Below are 21,626 nucleotides of genomic sequence, written 5' to 3'. Positions count from 1 at the left end.
TGTGCAAATGTGTGTGTGGGTGCATGTGTGCACGTGCATGTGTTTGCTTTTCTCAGTGCTCAAGAGTTTCTTTCACTTACGGAGATCTTTTGATATTGGGAATTTTTTAAAAAACTACTAATCTCTAAGTTTCATAACTTTTTATTTTCCCTCAACTTGGGAGGGAAATTTAACAGGAGTATATGCTATAAAATTTCCAATAATTTTTAACTTTTATTTTAACATTAAAAATCTCTACATGGGTTTTTCTGTTTGTGTGTGTCTGTGTATGTGTGTGTCTGTGTCTGTGTGTTGCAACAAAAATGGGGTGACTGGGAACAGTGAAAGGACAGACCACACAAAGAAAAGCTAAGATGGGCTGGGCAGGCAGCTCTAATGGATACTCACCCGCAGCTTGGAAAGTCCACATAGGTATTACAGTTGAACAAGGGCCATGCTAGCTAAACTCTGTAGAGGGTCTCGGTAGGGGAGTAGTCTCAAGTTCCAGCCACCCAGGAGGAGAAGCTGTGAACACTTTCTGTAAACACTGTCAGTATCACTACTTAGACCAGGGAAAAGCCTTGCTATTGCTATCTGTCTGAGGTACTGGGGTCCTTGATGTGGCTGTGTCAACAATACAACTCACTCAAGGTTTCATCTGGGGTGTGTGTGTGTGTGTGTGTGGTGTGCATGTGTGTGCGCTCTCTAAGAATGCATATGTGTCTGTCTGTGTGTGTGTCCGCGCGTATATGTGTGTGTCTGTGTGTATGCTGTCTAAGTATGCATGTCTGTGTCTGTCTGTGTGTGTACTGTCTGACTGTGTGTGTGTGTGCTGTCTAAGTATGCATGTGTTTGTGTGTGTACTGTCTGACTGTGTGTGTGTGTGTGTGTGTGTGTGGTATTCAACAATCTGGTAAGCACTCTACCACCAATCAGCCCTCCCAGTTCTCCTGATTAATATTCTATCTCCTAACTCTAAGTACATTTTATTTCACATTCTCAAGTATAAACAAAACAGCTACATTTCTGCGCTATATCAGCATTTGTCTCCTTTCTCTTGAGTACTAATCACATTTTCAATTTTCTTCCTAGTCATTTTTATTAATTTAGAATTATATCTTGGAAGAGTAAATAAAACATTGTATAAAGTCTGTAATCAATATATTCCTTTAGAGTATTTTCTTTGAAAGCAAGCAGTGAACTTAGGTGAACCCAAACCCTAATCTGTCCCGTGAGGAAGGGTTTGTGGGAGAGATAGTAGCTAGACTTTCTTCTCAGTACAACAAGGCTTAGCTGGGCAGCTTGATGACTGCCATTTGGACATGTCATTCAATGTTCAGGCAGACGACATATAATAAAATTGGATGCTTCCGTTAGAATCTTGAGTTTTTCCGTTATAAATTTTCTTTTCACAATTCAATGCTATGGGTCTCTCAGACCTCTCTTTGCCAGTTATTCTCCTTGGGTTTCCTTTTATCTTTTCATTTATTTATTAAATAGCAATCCAGTGTTTATCTGAATGAATACACTGCCCAGTGCAGCTAGCTCTTCCTGGTTCTTATCAGAGTTTCAGAGAGACTGCCTGGTGCTAATGGATTAATCCTGGGGGTGGGGGTCGGGGAAGCACACACACAAAAATTATGAGCTACTCAGTGGTGCTTCCTAGTTGTTCATTTTCCTCCAGTCCTGCCTACTTGATTACTCTTGATTGCCTTCAAGCAGATGGGCAGAGTCTGTAGACACTACCAGCAGGAGGGTTCATCTGCTAGGAGTCATTCCACTGTTAGCAGAAACGGTCCTCACGATTGACCTACAATAAGAGTAAACTCCACTCACATAGTCACTACACTCAGAGAAAATGAGTGACGGGAATAATATGTGGCAAATGTTTGCATATGGGTACCTGCGTATGTGCCGTGGGCTACTGACTGCCAGACTTACTGAAGGATGGTTACATCTGAGCGCTAAAGACAGATACGTCACAGAATGTGTGCCTATCACTGAGGGGCCGGAGTGGGATAGACAGGGGACAGGGCAGGAGCGAAGGAGTCTGTGTACACTGACTCTTGGGAATTGAAGGAAAACCTAGGGCGTAGTGGGACTATAGTAAAGTGTTGCTTGTAAGCTGGCTTGTAGGGGGCAATATATTGAGACACAGTTTGCACTGATTCAAGACAAATTAGTAGCAAAAGGTTATTTGTGTGGTTACCTGCTTGGGCTGCCCCTGGACTGGTAGAAACCATAGAGAGAAGACAAAAGCAAACAAACAAAAAACAAAACAAAACAAAAAACCCAAAAAACAAAAAACAAAAAAAAAAATCTCTTGTATGGGCCTGAGGTAGCATAAGTTTGTTAAAATGAAACCTGGAAAATCAAAAAATCCTATTTTGGAAGGGCAATCACCAAGCACATGAACTCATAGTAAGTTATCTATTTAAAAGAGATGGCAAAATGCTAGAAGTTAACTCTAGCTGATCAAGTTCTACACTTTCCTTACAGACAGGAAACCAAGGTCCAGAGCAGTGACTGTCCCCAGACTGCTACTACTGCTTGGTCAGAGGCAGGACTGAAACCTGGGCCCAGACTCCAAGCACACTCCCTTGAACTTCCATTGTTCTGCAGGACTTTGTGAAATCAAAGCCTCCAAGGAGAGAGAGGTGCCTCCCCTCACCCCCGCCCCCTATATAAACTGCATAAGAAATCAAGATCCTTATTTACAAAACATCAGTGCTCAGGAACACATACCAACTCACTTAGCAGCTTGCCAGCTGGTGCCTGTAAAAAGCTGTGCCACCACCGCACTGGTCTATTAGCTATTTCAGTAAATGTATCGTTACTTGTCATAATTTATAAGAATAGACTCCGCGAATCTGAGTCCATGCAGATCTTTGCTCATTATCTAGGTCTATGGATCCACTCTGATAACGTAGGCACCGCAGTTACCTTCCAAACAAGGATCTGTTGTGGCGGAGATTATTTCTATTGTCGCAAAATCAGCAGTTCTCATATTTCTAGAGAAAAACCTAGTTGTGCAGCTGTGTTAAATTAAACTCAATTCTCGAGATTCCCTGGAGAAGTTTTTCCATTTCTTATATGTACAAGTCATTTAACTTCCATTAACATGTGTGCATTGGCCGCTTAGAAGTCAGCTGAGTCAAGGACCATGCCAAGAACACTAGTACATCTTTGGTGCTGAGCAGGGTCAACAACACAACAGCCACTTAAAAACCAAGTGGTGGGGGAACGGCAAGCACCATTCTTTCAGGCGACTCGTAGCAGAGAAGCTGTGGTGCTGGATTTCTCCATGTCCAGGGCAGCATTGTCAGTCCTGGGCACACAGCCACACAAGGGTTCCAGACATAATCTATCACTGTCCTTCCCTCTCGACTACAGCGTCACTACTTTCAGAGGGAAAATTCATGAAGTGATAATTGCCAGTAGCAGAATATATTTGACAAAATAGATATAGATCGTGAAATAATCAATTGGCTACACCTCTGTCTCTCTCTCTCTCTCTCTCTCTCTCTCTCTCTCTCTCTCTCTCTCTCTGTCTCTCTCTCTCTCTCTCTCCTTTCCTTCCCTCCCTCTCTCCTTTCCTTCCTTTTCTTTCTTTCTTCTTTCCTTCCTTATGTCTCTGTTCCTTGACATGAGCAAACATCCTGGAGTCTTTGGGTTCCATCTTCAAAGCTGTCATCTCACAGTTTCACTTACCACAGAAGCAACAATGTTGTGGACATATTGGGAGAGGAACTAAGTCTTCTTTACAACCTAGGACAATGTCATCTAGATGTGGCCATGGTGTCATTCACATGATAAATTCTCATTAAGGGTTAGCAATATGGTTAAGGAACATCTCAATAGGTATGTGGTACTTTGAGAAAACATATTTGTTTGTTTGTTTATTTGTCCTCCTCTCATACAATGTATCTTGACCACAAGTTCCACTTCTCCCTGATCCCCCTCCTACTTTGAGAAAAATCTTATGTTTGTTTTATACCACCATCAGTGTTGCTGAATCTCACCTACAAAATGCCTATCTACAGAAAATTTAACATAAGGGATACTTAAGATTATTTTTCTGCATGAACTTTAAGTTATAATTTTTATAAACAAAACAAAATAGTTTCCCATTTGTTCAAGGACATTTTACTCCCTTGGTTTTAATGCTTCCATATCTCTTATTTTGTCAACAAAAAGCATGCCACTAACAGGCGTGCTGACTTAGGAGCCACCATGACAGATAGATCCTCCTATAACCTTAGGAAAATATTGTACTGAGCTTCTACAAAATACCATCCTAGCTCATAACCTTAAAACAAACAATGGGGACCTCCAGGCAGTACCAGTGAAGGTCTTGGAGCTCTGAGTAAGAGTAACAAGGTCTAGCAATTGTACATCATATTTTTAGCTCCCCCTGTGTGGCCCCAGTTGGCCCATAACAGAAGTCATGTGGGTGGGGGCACATGTGGGGTTATTTTTTGCTGCTTTTTGCTTTTTATTCATCAACATCTCACAATAAATAAGGTATTTTCCAGACCAATTCAGGGCTCTTTATGATGCAACAGCTATATTGGAGATTAGGAACCTAGTAGTTTTCAGTTCCTGCCTAATTAATTGGTGTATAGCACATACATGGAGGCAGATGTGCAGAACTGACTCCATTTTAAAATTCATGCTCGTCTTTTTCTAGTACCTAGTCAATGAAGATGAAAAGTTAACCATACCTTTTTTAGACAGCAATACATTTATTAGCATCATTAGGAAAAATAATGGGCAAAACCTGCCCCAGATGAGAAAAGCATCGGTCCACAGGATGTAAATAGGCCACTGTGAAGGTTCACCAAGTAGATTTCTTGTTGAATTCGATGTTGAACAGGAATCTAAGTTATTACTCGTGCTTTTTCATTAAATCTTTTTTTTTTTCAGCTTAGAGTTTCCAAGGCCTAGAGTTTCCTTGTACAGGTCTTAGGGAATCCAGCTCCCAGGCTCATTTTCACATAGCTATAGTGGAGCATACAAAGTGCACACAGAGTGACACACCTTGTCCCTTTTCCTACACCACCTCAGTGTCCTATAAGCCCTAGGCAGAATTACAGAGCCACTTGATCTAGGTCTCCTGGGCCTGCAGCCCAATTCAGTAAGCCCCCAGCTGTCAAGCAGTCCTAACACATAGATGACACCAGGCATCACATGACTTAGAGCTTCCCAGCAGTGGACAGGAAGGGTTCAGCTTTGCCTGACATTCAAAACAACTTATCATGGTTGTATTCTGTCTTCTCTGCCTAATTTCATTTGGACAGACAGCCTGTCTTAATTCCTAATGATGCTGTGGTCTCCACATCCCCTCATTCCTGTCCATCTCTGCTCTAAATAACCTTGTCATCAGCTTCCATACTCCCTGGTGCTCATCTCAAGTTGGAAATTATTATTTTTCTCTCTCTTTTTTTAATTCCAAAATCATCATGATTAAAGGGCTTTTAAACTTTTCCCCCTTATCTCATGTTTTATTTCTATAAGGGTGTCATTTTTCTCTTTTCCTTTGTTCTATACTTTAAAAACCTTTCAGATTAAAGAATGAGTCATAAACACTTTGGAATTCACTTATAAGTTCAGGCACAATTTCTTTCCCATAATAGGGACTTAGCAAGTTTGAAGAACAAATAAACAATGAATGAATAAATGAATGAATGAATGAATGAAAATTATCTCTTCTATATCATAATATTTTCCTACTGCATTCCTACCAACACTTATGACAGGATATAAGACATTTAAATAGCTTAATTGTCTAACCCAGAATGTGGGCTCTGAAGATCAGTATAAGCCTACATGCTGCAGCTAAGGTGTCAAAACACATTAAAAATAATAATGCAAAAATAACCAGGTGTAATCTAAGCTAAGTTTTTGCTTCAGCACTTCTACCATTCAATTTAGCATTGTGTTTTATAATTATCATACCCATGTAAAGGTCCTATTTTCTGTATATGCTTAACTAGCTGAACCATACACTGCTTTCACAGATCGAAAATATTAGTATAAGGGGGAAACCATTGTATTTGTTATAATTGATTAAACATAATAAAATGTACCTTTGTTAACATAGTGCTTTTTTATCAAGTCTGTGTTGCTGGAAACCTTTAAACTATCCACTAGAGAGATGTAGAGCGTGGTTTTTCTGGTGGGGAGCATGGGGGGCAGTGATCATATAGACTTCTATCAACAATGTATGGATCTAGACACTGCTGATGAGACAAAGGGGAAGATGTGGCCTCTACTGTCACAACTCCAAGGCTGGGTTAAATGGAGCCAGTCTATTAGTCCCAGAGGCCCAGCATGAGATAGTCACACTTCAGAAGACTATGCAAACAGCCACGTGGCAGTGCAGGTTAAGGCCTTGGGGCAGTGGTTCTCAATCTTGGGTCATGACTTTTCATAGAGGTCACAAAGGACCATTGGAAATCACAGATATTGACATGACAATTCACAACAATAGCAAAATTACAGCTATGAAGAGGCAATGGAAATAGTGTCATGGTACGGGCTGTCCCAAGTGGGGAGCTATATTAAAGGGTCACAGTGTTAGAAAGGGTGAGACCCAGTGCCCTAGAGCAGCAGCTCAGTGGCTGACTGCCTATGACTTGCCTCCTGTGAATGAGACCCTGCATTCTGTCCCTGGAAAAATAGGAAAGTTAATGAACCAACTTGTCCACCAAATCCTGTTGGAATTTCCCTGTGTGTTCGTTGGCTTCCCATCACTGCAACAGATACCTGAGTTAATCTGCTCACAAAAGGGAAGGCTTTTGGCTGTGTTAGTTCATGACCCAGTGGACCACTGCTAAGGACCGGTATAATAGCATATTGTGGCTGAGTAAAACTGTGTCATGACCAGAAAGCAAAAGAAAGGTGGGAGCATGGGAGAGGAACAGACAGCAACAGCAACAAAAATCCTCACTGGGAACAAATCTTAATGATCTGGGGACCTGTTAGGCTCCAGCAATTAAAGAATTCGGCCACTTCCCAAGACCATCATGTGGGGAACCGTCTTCAACACATGGGCCTTTGGGGGAGATTTTGGACACAAAAACATTCAAGAATTTTCTAATGAGTTCTCTTTATTGTAAACCCCTAGCACCCCCAAACCTTCTTCATTTAGCTTAGGCTGCCATTATTTCTTACTGTAAATCCCAATGAGACTAAAAGTTGTCTAACATTCATCTCACCAGTAGTTTCTCTCCCTTCTAATAGCCTTGGGCTGCTTTCTGTAGTGAGCCCTTGAAAAGACACAAATATCAACATGTGATTTCCCCCTGAGAATCTCAAGATGGGGTTTCATCATCTGCAGATATAAATAGGGTGTCTCCTATAAATAGATGTGTCTCCTGTCCCTGTCATCTGAGTCCCTTTAGCTCCACATTCTGCTCCTAGCACTGCCAAACATAGCTATAAGCCTCAGCCAGTGGGCAAGCCCGGCAGGAGACTTCTATAGAGCCTGCCCCCTGCTGTGGCTCCATCCCTGCTGTAGGCACCTAGACTGAGCACCTGTCAGCCATCTTTCCAAGCTTTCTTGATGCCACTGTATTTCAAAGCCTTACACTTCCACAACTCTATCCTCAATGCTGGTCTTGTCTCACTTCTTTAGCAATTTGGCTCTTTTACTGACTCAGCCACATGAGACTTTTAGACCAGTCACCCAAATCTCCTGTTCTGAGATGAAAGGTCCAATTTTCATATAAATAAACTGCCACCCCCCACCAACAGCAATAGTGCATGCCTGATCAACACGGTCCCTGTACCACCATGATCTTTCTGAGCTCCATTGTTAGGGACCTCTGAACTCAGACCTACTAGCTGCCATCAACACTAATAAAAATTTTCCAGCCAATTGGTGTTACCTTGAAGCACCGAATGAGCTCCACAGCCTTCGTTTTAGTCCTATCAATCACCGATGAGTGCTGATTCTCTAGCAGGAATGTTGGCTCACCTACAAATGGCAATGTAGCCTTGAACCTTGAACAAAGGAAGTAGGTGAGGGCTGTATTCATGGGGGTGATGAGAGCAGAGCCACTATGGGCAGAGCATTCTACTGGACAGAATGAGCAAGTAGCCCAAGACACAGAGGAGCCCATTCCTTAAGAAGAGGGGAGGTGTGGTGCTTGGATTCATATGCAATGCCACAGGCACACTACCATACTCTTGGAGAAAGCAGAGACCCTTCATTGTGACCCATGAGAACATAGCAAACATGGCCATACTTGTCCCCCAGCCCACTTTCTAACCATCATCAGCTTTCCACATGCTACCTGCTCTCATTATTGGAATATGCCTCATTCTTCCTCCATGCATGACCCAGTGATCTAGCTGGGGATCTCTGTTTGAGACAAGTCACTGCCTCATAACCAGCTGGTTCTCTGACCTTTAGTTTGGAGTTCAGGACTTCATCAAGTCTGCAAGGCTGTCACTAGCCTGTTGCAGGGAAGCCACCTCCCATCTCATTCTTTGGCCATTTTCTATTGTCCCTTAGCACCTGTCACAGGCTAAATGTGCTTCTCTCCTGTCACCTGGCAAATCAGGAGTCTCCTCTGGCTCAGGCATCATCTTCAGCCACCTGTGTCTGTTTGTGGTAGAAGCTCAGGAAATGCCAATGGGATGAAGGCGGGGGGAGAGCAGATGAGTAAATTGGTGCATCAGAGATGAAACAAAGAAGTAACATACAATATGACCCTGCCCATAAACCAGCATCTCTAGTCACCTAATCAGATCTTCTGTTCCTATCAAACCATGGAGAGACTTGTAGCCCATAGCCAGGCTGTCAACTCCAACAAAGTGGTCACTAAAGCATGGCAATCTCTCTTGCAGAAGTCAGCGGTCCACCTGCCCAGACTCAGTGTGGTGGTTGTAAAGTGTGCCAATGCTTTCTGCTAGTCTTTAAAAGCTTGGGCTCAGTCTCATTTATAAACAACTGGATCATTTAATCAGTGAGGTTCTTCAAAGCCCTGGGAGAGACTCAAGGGATAAAAATAGAGACCTGTAACTGACTGCCAGTGAAGAGAGGAGGCCACCTTTTCTTTCTTTATTTACTCAGTTTTTGTTGCAGTTAAATCACCAATAGGCTACTCTGTCCTTAGTATATATCCGTATATATACATATATATATATATATATATATATATATATATATATATATATATATATATATATATTTTAGCAATGACCTCTACTTGAGCACATGACCAGGCGACAATTTCCATTACCCCTTTATTTCCTATTGCTGTTGCACTGTGGTTACCACTGGCTTCCCAATCCCAATGACTCTGACTCACAACCGCTAATTTCCACAGGGTAAATTGAGCTATTTCTATCCTCCAGCCCATCCTAGCTGCGGCTGACAGCAATCTGGAGCCCATCTCTGTTACAGTATCAGGAGAAACCACAAGGCAGGACCACAGGCCAAAGTCACTCCCAAATTCATCCCCGGTAAATGTGGACGATGATAAGCATCTCTTGGGTTTAGTTTTAAAGCACTGGGCTTCAAGACAATATTAACTTGATCTTGTTGTCCTTGAATACTATTTGTCTTATTCCCTAGAGTGTCCTTCCTGTCCTTAGCCTTAGAGATCTATTGTCCAGATGGCTGAGCACAGATACATAAGTTAACAAAAGGCAGAGGCACAGCGCAGCAAGGTCTACGTATGTCAAGCCACCCACCTCCTGGGATGCTGACAAAGGCCACACCAAGATGAAGCAGAACAAGAGGAAGTGGAGTCAAGTCACTATACTACCTCGCAGCGGAACTCAATCAAGGTGTGAAGTCCTACGTAAGACGCTGTTCCCCGCCCCCCCCCCCGAAAGCAATCCCCATCACAGTAGCAGCAATTATAGGGAGGTAGAATGTAACAGCTCCCCACAGAACCCCCCCTCTCAAGTCCACACCTCCATGCAGAGGGAATATGACTTCTTTGTGTTTCTATATTTAGCCCAATTCACGGAGTCATAAACCCCATGCGAAAGCTGACTTATTAAATCTAGGATGTATATTCTTGTGATAGAAATAGACTAGTAAATGGCATGACCATGATTTGATCAACTAACAATTAACTTGCATTACTTAACTATCCTAAACAGCCTGCAATGGCATTTTTAAAGTATTGGCAGTAAAACTTGTATTATAATTGAGTTGTATGGGTACAATACCTCATACTAGAGTAGAAATATATATAATGTATATGAAGAATAATATTAAATTTGAATTCTTCCAAGACAGGGTTTGCCAAGACAGGGTAAGCAAGTCCTCAATAGTTCCTGCCTCACAAATATATCTATCAAATATACTGGACCAGGAGGCTGAACATGAAGCCCTGTTATAGAGAGTTTTGGGTGACTGTTCAGGCAGCAAACTGTCTCTGTTATTTTCTCATTTTGGAAGCTGCTAACCTGTACTTCCTGTTTATGTAGGTAATTAATTTTATTCCTTCTCAAGTCTCTGATGGAGTAGAAGACCAGATAGTTTAGTTTTATAATTAAACAAGTAGTTGTTTAGGGGTTAAAATGTTTTTAGGTCTAGATAGATGTTTTAACTTAACAGAGATGAGATATGATAGATATTGATTTACATTCAGATTTTTAGACTCACCAAGATAGGAAAGATGTTTTCTTCAAGGTTGCCAAATTCAAATGGCTAAAACATTATGAATGTAACATTTTTATAATTCCTGTTTCATGGTTCTTCTTGCTGTATGTAGTTTATTACATTTATGTGTAATAATATAAATGTATATGTAAAAAAGAAAAATAATAATAATTTTTAAATGACTTATTAAAAGTATACCATACATTTTGTCAAGAATCCACTGAGTTAATTGTGCTTACTCTGTAACTGAGGTCTAAGCAAGGTTTTAAAATGTATCTAAGTTGCTCAATCTCAACTTTCTAAATGAAAGAGTGAGTTGTTCTTGTAAAGCAGGGATAGAGGAGGTGCTGAGTCATGGAGATGTGAGCATCTGCAAAAAAGGACTCATCGAGATGTGTGCACCTGCAAGAAAGAAGTCATGGAGATATGTGCACCTGCAAGCAAGAGGTGCTGAGTCACGGAGATATGTGCACCTGCAAGCAAGAGGTGCTGATTCACAAGAGATATGTGCACCTGCAAGCAAGAGGTGCTGAGTCACGGAGATGTGTGCACCTGCAAGCAAGAGGTGCTCAGTCACGGAGATGTGTACACCTACAAGCAAGAGGTGCTGAGACACAGAGATGGGCATACTTGTGATGAGGGAGCCTAGACCTATGTCTCTAAGAGGAAAACAACTGATTTTCAGCTCTAGATCTCAGAGTCTTGCTCTGTAGAAAGAAAGGGCATGTATAATTCAACAATATTTAACATGTCTTACAGGGCTATTAATCTTTTGATTCTTAGAAGCGTTATTAAAATTTCAAATGTGCTTGAAAGTTGTGTCTTCAGACAGAATTACAGCAGAAGAATCTAGAGTCTTCTAAAACAACAAATAAACCTGGGCTTTATCTCATTCTGAAGATTTTAAAGGAATTATTAAAGTAGATAAAATGAATATTCTATACACAAGTAGTCATACTTTCAGAATTTACATTGCCATTATTTCTAAATAAGAAAGTGCCTTCTATAGATGTTTTATGCCACCACACAAAAAATAACCCATAAAGAAAAACTCCAGAGTAGTTTCCAACCATTAAATTTCATAATTCCATACTCTGGTAGCTGTTTTTATAGTAGACTTCATATTCAGGAAGAGAGATAAGCTTTCCTTGTTAAATTATAATTTGGATGTAGAGGAGATATCATTTATTTTCTTGGAACAAGCAACACCACAGTCATTACTTCACCGTACACACTAACAAATATTTAGGCCAATCTTACTTCTAATGCTTGTCAGTCTGTAGGAAATTTCCTTTAAATTTTTTTACCTGTTACTTGAGGCCATAAAAGCCAAAACAATGTGATTCTACAGTTTCCAGTGACAAGATACAACAAACATCAAGAAAAAGCAAAAAGGTGTATATTATTTGCATTATTAAACTATATGAAAATAACAGGTTGAAAATTTTATGTAAGTCACAGGAACTAAGTCTCTAAATGTTATCAGCAAATACATTTAATGCAGTTATTATATATTTACTTTGTTATAGGTTAAGGAACACCAAATATTCAGCCTGACTTCAACAATAATGCACAAAAGGGTTGCCCTGGCCCTGAAGCGTCATTGACAGACCTCAAAGTCATAAGAACAGAGAAGGTGTTCACAGATCACGTGACCCTGCGCTTGGAATAATTTGATTCCCCAACACTGATCTACAGATAATCTTACCTCAACAGTCCAGGTAGCTTTCTACCCAGAGACTGAGAGGGCTGATTCTGAAACGCCTCCAGGGTGCAAAGGAACTGAAATAGCCACTGCAGATCTGGGGACCACCTAAGCCCTAACATCCAGCCGCTCCTGAGGGTTCTCTTCTATAAAGCCATAGTTGTAGCTATTATGTCTCATATGGCATAGCTCAAACTAACCTTTTGTATAGTCTGAGGTACAGGTTGAAATTAGTTTTGCTTGATTCTTAGGAACATTATTAAAATTTCAAATGAACTCAAAAGCTGCACTTCGTAACAGGTTAAACAATCAGTACAGTGTATAAGATCATGAAGCTCCCCGCCCCCACCCTGGCCACAAAAACAAACAAACAAACAAACAAAACAAACAAAAAACCAGATGTATGCATGGAAATAAATGCACACACAAACAACATAATTTCCTCATTAAGAGAGACTTTATTTTTATTTATGTCTACATGGTTTTCCAGCACCACATGTGCACAATACTTTCAGAGGCCAGAAGAAGGCATGGGAACAGGAGTTACAGAGGTTGTGAGCCGCCATGTGGATGCTAGAGCCAAACCCAGGTCCTCTGCAAGAGCAGCAAGCGCTCTCAACTGATAAGCTATGTCTCCAGCTCCACAAACAATAGATAGTCAACAAAATCATCTGAGGCAACGAATTGTCTCAGATTGAAGCTTGCCTCTCAAAAAACGAAAATTGGACATTTAACAAAATTTTTATAATGGCTGCACAAATGAATGCAAATCAAATTAATTTCAACCCCTACCTCAAACTGTACAAAAAGTTCATTTGAGCTCTACCATAATATGAGACATAATAGCTGAGACTATAAAGTTTGTAGACAAAAATATTCAAGAGCATCTTTGGTCACTGGTATAAACAATGATTATGCATGAGTGTGTTCGTGCTCACGTGTGTGGTCCATGTGGGTGTCAGAGGACTGGGGCTGACCAGGAATGTCCATATATTTCTTATGATACACAGAAGTCACAAGAGTATGAATCATACAAGTACTTGGACTGTCAAAGCTCATAAAAGTGTAATACTTTCGTATATGCATTTAAGTGAATACAACAAAATGTGCATCATTTTTTAAAATGAGAAGAATCCTAAGTAATGTATTATGAAAATTATTCAATCAGGGACCTTGTAGATATAAGGCATGCAGAATTGTGGACCAGGCTTTTGTTTGTTTGTTTGATCTCTTCTTACTTTTTTATTCAGCAATTATATTCTTCTACTATTCTAGATGCTTTAATTTTCATACCAATTTAAAAACTAAACTAAAAAAAAAAGTAAGATTTCAAGTGTCTAACAATTTGTATGGAGGATAGGAAGAAAGATTAAAAAAGAAGGGAAGGAAGAAAGGGAGGGAAGAAGAAAGGAAGGGAGGGGGAGGAAGTAAGGGAGGGAGGGAGGATGGGAGGGAGGAGGAAGAAAGGGAGGGAGGGAGGGAGGAGGAAGGGAGGGAGGAAGGGAGGAAGAGCCATGAAAATAAGCAACGCTAATGTAGTATTTAAAACCACAAGCATGCTCTGAGAGAGGAAAAAGCTAGCCCATAGCAACACTGTTTTCCTTCTATCCTCCTCCATCTTCCTGGTGCCATTTTTATTGTTGTTCTTGTTATATTGTTTTTTGAGACAGAGTTTCTCTATGTAAAGTTGACTGTAAAGCTGACTCTGTAGACCAGGCTAGCCTCAAACTCACTAAAAATCCTTGGGACTCTGCCTCGCAAGTGGTGGAATTAAAGTTGTGCATCACAACTGCCAGCCCCCCCCCCTTTTTTTTTTAAAGTTAGGACATGCCTAAACTTCTGATGCATTTTTGCCTTATTAATCGATCATGCTTTAGGGTTATGTCAGAAATAGTATGTGCATATGAATCTTTTAAAGAGTGCTGATTTCCCAAGGTCACTTTATTCCTCAACAGTCTGCAGTATTGAGAATTTGCATAAATATATATCAAAGCATCAGCTTGCATGAGTGAAAAGGTGGATCCAAGGACAGTGTTCCTTACGCTACCTAGTCATAGGCAGATAGTGGTACCAAGTCAGTGAGCATCCTTTTGTCTTTTATACCAAAGACAAGCCACTCTGGTACAAGAGAATCTGATGCCCAAGTCATTAAGATATAGTTCCACATAAAAGATGCAGAATAGATAATTCAAACTAGACAAAAGGAATGTGCTGTAGGAATAATTCTTCCTTGTGTCGTGGTATCCTCATTTTTCTCCTCCAGTGGCCTGCCATGAAGGAGCCACAGAGCAGACTTGTCATCTGCCATTAATAGCAGCTTTGTGAGGGTGGCCCTCAGCCATGGAGAGGCTTGTCCTGTTTACAAGACAAAGACGTTAATATCAGAAATCCCCCCAACAAAACACAACCGTGCTGGTGATGTAAACCTTCTGCAGTGTGAAGTTAGCTGACATACTACATAGTAAAACCCGCTGTGGTGTTTTTATAGCTAGAACCCACATAAGGAATTCAGCAAAGCATTTGCATGTTTGTTATTAGGCACCATTCAACCATTAAGGAAGAACTGGTCTCAACTGCAGCTTTGCAGGTGCATGCCAGGCCCTGAAACTCAGATCTTCCAGAATGTGCACTAGAAACCTGTTTCCTGCTAATGTGTCCTGCCTCCTGGCACACACATGATTTTGCTCACATAGCCTTCTCCCTAGTGCCAATTCAAGTCCTTTACCTTGGCCAAGTCTTTCCCAATGATCTTAGTTCACAGCATGACCTTTGACCTCTCCTCTGTGATGAAGTCACCTAAGGTTATTTACTGCCAGAAGCACCCTCTTCCGGGTCCAATACCAGACTAGGGGAAAGGAAACCATAGGTTCTTCTTGCAGAACCCAATTAGAACCAGGTTGCCTTCTCAAAATTTCTTGTAAATTTTGTATTTTCTACCTTACAAGTGTTCTTATCAGTGGTTTCCTGGCCATCTCATGAAACCACATCCAAAATGTAATGTACCAGGCTTAGGCACATAGGGTGAACGGCATCTTTCCTGGCATCATTTTCTTAGAAAATAGCAACATAACCATGTAGTATGAAATTTTGTTTTCTATTTCTACACTGCCAATATCAGGGTGAAAAAATGTTTATGCGATCAAGAATGCTTAAATGATCATTAAAGATAAAATACCTCACTGATTCTCATAAACTGGTTATGACCCCTAAGGAACCCAGAGCACTCATCTTTATTCTACGCTCTCCAAGCCTCTGCCACAGCCTCAGTGACAACCGACCCACATGAACCTCAGATACTTTCCAGCAGCCTGGAGAGCCCTGGTGGCAGGAGGCAGGCGATGGCTGCAGTGGGCTGCACCGCGCAGCATTCCCTCATTTGGCCAGAGGTATAATAAATAGCACATGAGTTTATATAAGACAGCGTGATCAACCTTCAGCTTCTTTTCTGCCTCTCATCTACAAAAAGCACTTGCTAGAGAAGGGGCTTCCAAGCAAACAGAAAGACAAGAAAATGGTTCATAGGTCTGCATCTTTGATCTGAAAAGCCGTCAATAAAAATATGGAAATAAACACTTTGAAATAAAGATGGTCTTAAAAGTCAAGCTAAAATTGGCCACTGCCCATTTCCTTTCATATCCATTCCTTTGAAAGACTCCCGTGGTTTCCTTCAGAGTTAAAGTTCCAAGAGTCATCGCTCTGCTTTGGGCAAACAGGCTTTTGCGGAGAGCCTAACTTGGAGGCAGGGGTTCGGGGACTGCGCTTACCTCTTAGTTCCCCCAGATCCAGGGACGTTCCGAGCTGCTCTAGCAAGGCGACCCGTGCTGCGTTCTTTTTGTGTTTCTTGCCATCGTAATGCTGCTGGGCCATCAGGGGATTATTAAACCAGGCCGCACAGAGACCACAATATCTGTCTGAGTCTCTTCTTTGATACGGAGATGCGACCACAGGAGCCGTGTCCACCCGAGGGGCCTTAAGTGAACTCAGAGGCGTTGCTGTGGGAGAAAGCAACGGGACGTCAGTGCATGTCTAGGGCACACTACTCTATGGTACTGAGAAATAAGCATCCTATGCTCAGGATATCCAGGGCTTTGTCAACACCAGGAAATTACCTTTGCCAACAATCATCTTCTAATTGGGTACAAACAAGAGTCTCTAAATGAAAGCACTGAGATCAAAGATTGCATAGCTTTGTGTCAATGTGCTCAAGAGATGGTCTCTTCATGAGAAAAGGTAGGGAAAAAATTAAAGTCTCAAAGGCATGTTCTGTCAGTCAACCAAGAACAAAAGGCTCTGGAGGAGTCAACTGGTGCTAAAGGTGAAAGAGCCAGCAAACAGAGCGGTTGGCTACCTGGTTTGCGTGATACCAACTAAGGAAACCATGCTAAATATGTCAGCTTTTTATTAGGATAGGCCAGTTCAGACCATACCTGCCAACACTGAAGCTGAAAGTACAGTTTCTCTCCCCGAAGGACCAGATGAGACACTCTCCCGAGCAGATGTTGCTTTATCTAAGCTGAAAGGGCACATACCACTATTTTGAGATTGTACTCCCAGCTATTAATTTAACACATCCCATTGTGAACTTGCAGTTATTTCTAGCCTAGGGAAAGAATAGAATTGAACTTGAAGGAGTTTACTAATGGAAAGCAAAAATAACTTCTGAATGCTTTCAACATACAAATTGCTTCTCTCCTTACCATGAGTGTGCCTGGAGTTACTGTCCTATTTCTCAGATGATTGACTTCAAAGATAGCAAAGAGAATGCTGTAATGGTGTGGACGTAGTTATAATGCATGACGCAGGACCAAATACTTAAGCTCCAAGGCCAACACTCCTTCTGAGATCCCCAGGCGCCCCTTTCATACTTTTTTTTTTTTTTTTGAAATAGGATTTCTCTATGTAGTCTTGGCTGTCCTAGACTCACTTTGTAGACCAGACATAAATACAGAGAGAGAGGCCAAAGGTCAGGTTGCCTCTTTGTTTTATAAAGGATTGCACGGAATTGTAGAAAAAAAATATTTCAATCCAAATTATTTGGAGGAAGAAACTGGTCTGCAGTCTTGATGGCTCATTAGTCATGAGCAATTTCACAGCATCTTCCACAAGTCCCTAATCTCCATGACAAGGATCTGTAGTTGACAAAATCATGACAATTAGGGTATTCTTCCATGGAAAAGCAACAGCTTGGGACATCAAAGACAAGTTAAAGAACTAATTAATCAATTCCTCAAGCTTCCAAGGTTTTATGGGGAACCTTTGATGTTCGCATCAAATGACTGATACACAAATACAGACTTGCCATCCGACATTTCCATCCACGCAGCTCAGTGTCATGATAGAATCTCAGGCAGCCCTCCTTTAATCCTGAGTGCTCATCACAGTTGTAGCTAAGATGAAACTAAATGGGCCTGTGAGTGGAGGAACTCTGATGCTTTTAATGTTTTGTAACAGCCTCCCTGATGAATTTGGTCAGCTAGAACCATCCAGAAATGAAGCTCAAGTGTGGGCCATATGTCTCAGATGCCATCTGGTGTCATTCCGTCATGATTTAGCAATGCTAATGAAAGCCACAAATATGCAGTCAACCTGCCTGTGCAAAGATATCTGTCTCCCATTTCAAGGAAATTGCACCTTGCTTCCCAAGTTTCCTGCATCCTTATAAGTTTCTGAAGACAGAGAACTACACAGCAAGGGAAACGCATCAAACATTCAAGGCCTGAATGAGTGCTGACTCCTGAAACACAATTGTTTCTCTTTAAGCTGAACTGTAAAGGAGATTCTGTGGTCATTGGTTACTTGATACCTCATATTCTACATCTGGACAGGGATGGCATGTAAGAGTCTATCAAATAGATAACCATTCTGGCCCACAGGAACTGTTTGTTTTGTAGCCTCTGCTCCACTAAATTCCATCTTAGCTTGTAAACCTGAAAGGTTAACTTCTCTTTTGTTCCAGTTGCCAAGCGTCTCCCCATTCCAAGCCAGTTCCCATCCCTGTGATGCCTGTGAGGCCAAATGAAGGCACCAGCATGGAAACAGACTTGAATCAAATTAGACCCTATCCAGGGCGTTAGCGTCCCTGAGCTGAAAGACTTTCCTGATTCTGATATCTTTGGTTTCTACAAAGCGGTACCTCAGGGTCACCGTCTCCTCTTCAGCTGGCCCGTTTGTGGTCACAGGCTCACTAGGTGGGAATGAACAGACAGGAGAAATGCTCTCCTTTTTACAGCTTTGACTCCATGCCAAAAATAGAAATTATATAGGAGGAGCACAGTCTCTCAGTTTTAATAAAATCTGTGTGTGCATGGATCATAACACAATGCTGGGCCAAAGTGTAGTGCTCCAGCCAAGTAAATACAAAGAGGAATAATGATTATCTTTGACTGAAAACCATACTTTAGTTAACAAGCAATTTTATTTTAATTTCATACTTTATGTATTCTTCCTACTTGTAAGAAAATATCCAATATTGACTTCACCTACCCTTTTAAGATTTATATCCAGAAGAGTTAATTATTCAAAACCGTGGGTTTTTTTTAACATTAGATTCATCTAAATCTTAAAATCTCTCTGCCCAGACTGTACTTCCAACCAAGGACAGTAGACTATGTGGGGATAGGAAATAAGTCCAAAGATATTCTCTCACACACCCTCCTCTCATGCTGGCCTGTGTTTTCAATGTTCACCCAGTGCTGAGAACCACAACCCTAAGAACTGCCATGTTTTTCTGTAAAATTATCATAAAGTAGCCTGTGGTGGTGGCGCAGTCCCTTAATCCCAGCACGCAGGAGGCAGAAGCAGGAGGCTCTCTGAGTAGAGGCCAGCCTGGTCTACAGAGTGAGTTCTAGGACAGCCAGGGCTACTCAGAGAAACCCTGTTTAAAAAAAAAAAAAAAAAGAAAAAAGAAAACATAAAACAAATCTATCTTAGATCTCCATGCAAAAGACCACCCCATAACATCTGCAACAGCGCTGGCTCCTCTGTAAGCAGTAGGATATTATTACATCTGTTTTTCCATTCTACAAAAACACAGCTCTCAAAAAATTGTAGCTAATATCATACATGAATGTTACTCAAGTTAAGTAGCGATTTTGATTGTTTTCCCACGGAGACACTTGGATAGTGAAGGGCTGTTCCTTTCGCTTGCCATCAACGGACCCTTGCTGTAGGCACGTGACACCTAGCTGTAGCCTTCCTACAGCAGCACAGCCCTACGGGATGCTCGGTTCATCTACAGAGTGAGGCCCTGACTACCTCACATAGAGTTCGTTCTCTTTCCTCTAAACTTACAATCCTTCCTTCACAATACCATTCACTTAGCATTTCTTAAAACCCACTTGTAATCTTAGTCACATAAATGTATGTCTGTCTGAATGTGTGTAAGGGAAACGAGATGATTAACTTTTAAAGATACATTTATATTCACTATAATTCCTTGTTGTAATTCAAAAGGATCTTTAAAAAAGGACAACTGAAGCTTCTCCATGACTCGGGCTGTATGCCACTCGGTGTGAACCATACTGCAGTGGGATTATCAATTAGCTATTTTCTCAGGTTCATAGACTTGTGCCATGTGGTGCACCTACAAGTACATGTACTAGTTAGATTTTATTACCAACTTGATGCAAACTCAAGCCACCTAGAGAAGGAACTCAGTTGAGAAACTGCCTCCTTTAGATTGGCCTGTGGTCATGTCTGTGGGAAATGTTCTTAATTATTAATTGATGTTGAAGGTCCCTGGTCCACTGAGGGTGGTACCATCCCCTATGCAAGTAGCCTCAGGTTGTATTAAAAAGCTAGCTGTGCATGCTAATTCTTCCCACTTGAGTGTTACACCATTTTACTTTCTTGAGTTTAATTGTCCCAAATTCTTGATTGGCCAGTGGTACAATTTAGAGATGAACCATTTAGTATAGGGTACTCTGGTAAGAAGTGACTTAAGAAACAGCCTCGCAATTATGCCAACTGGTTTCCAATGGGGCCAGGGGCTCAACAGGCCAAATGAGCCATTATGTTGAGCCCAAATGCACTTCTCAGGCATCAGCATCTTTTGTCAGTGGGCATTATTTGAAGTTGTGCATTTTTCCCTTAAAAGAAATTGATTTCCAGGGCTTATGATGGACTGTCTTTCTTCTTTCTTATCTTAATTCAGATTAACGACAGTAGTAATTCTTCAGCAATTGTCACATTTTCCACCCAAATACTGTAGATAGTATATCTGACTGGATCATTAAGCGCTGACTGCAGACGCATCTGTCAGTGTAAATCTGCAGCCTCATCGCCAAGCTAGCCTGATCCTTCTGCAGGCACCTGCCTCAACTCCATGCCACAATCCAAGAGGACCTGCTTGTACTCAGATTCCTTGCACGTGTGATGGAGGAGGACACCATGGACTTTTGCTCACATTTACTTGCTGAGGGTATGTTTTAATAAATACCTTCTGAAAGCTAAATTTGAAAGCTTTGAGGATTTCAACAAAACAGTCGTACAGAGCTAGCAAAGAAGATGCATTCATCATAGGTGATGTAGGTATCCGTATTATGAAGCACCATATTCCAATAGGAAATAATACAATATGGCGTGTTTTAAGAAGGCATTAACTGACCTACAGCGATGCTCAGGAGAGAACATACACTAAAGGATCTGTATTGTGTACACGGTATAAAATCAAATCACTCATGAAATGATATGCCCATGCATACACAGTAAATAACTATGTACAAATACCGTAAGGGTACAAATCAAAACCTTAGCAAGGCTTGTTTCTACTGTGGATTATGAATTTTCTAAATATTCATGTATATGTACTCACTGGTGCAGAAGCAAGGGGTTTTATTTTATAATTTATGTGAAGGCTGCATCTCATGCTACCACAGTTTAGCATAAAGCCTGGGAAAACACGACTCGGGAGACTGGTGGCACCACAAGCAGGTCTTAAATCTCAGAAGATTTCATTTGCAATGATTTATTTATTAATTTGTTGTTGATTTTCCTGGAAATAAGATGGAAGAAAGGTGGCATGGCCAGAATATAATGTCAGAGCTCCTGTGTCTTCTGTTTTCCTAGAAGACCCAGGGGAGAGAAGCATATTTCACTGTATTTTTAAAAAGGGGGGATTCTAATTACTTAGATAAAGTTAAGTCCTTCTCTTCTTCTCCTAGGAGAGAATGGGAAGTAAATTCTGCTCCCCATGCCATGAGAGAGAAAAGAAAAATCACACGGCAAACTATAAATTAAACACCAGAGTATGGGATGTCTCAAGCTGTATTCCATTGTGTGCTTCCCAAAAATAAAGAGGAAGATGACTTTGTACAA

General features: G+C 41.1%; 1 protein-coding gene across 2 annotated transcripts in view; it reads right to left on the bottom strand.

The window, feature by feature from the left end:
- The window catches only part of Zmat4 (zinc finger matrin-type 4), a 518,094-nt gene that overhangs the window by 109,150 nt on the left and 387,318 nt on the right, over positions 1 to 21,626 (bottom strand). For both annotated transcript variants that reach the window (XM_051169437.1, XM_051169436.1), the window contains exon 5: positions 16,076 to 16,303. In XM_051169437.1, the coding sequence (XP_051025394.1) occupies positions 16,076 to 16,303 (228 nt within the window). The remainder of the gene's footprint in view (positions 1 to 16,075; positions 16,304 to 21,626) is intronic.

The sequence above is a fragment of the Acomys russatus genome, chromosome 27 (genome assembly GCF_903995435.1).
Source record: "Acomys russatus chromosome 27, mAcoRus1.1, whole genome shotgun sequence".
Taxonomy (NCBI): domain Eukaryota; kingdom Metazoa; phylum Chordata; class Mammalia; order Rodentia; family Muridae; genus Acomys; species Acomys russatus.
This window is presented reverse-complemented; position numbering and strand designations above follow the sequence as displayed.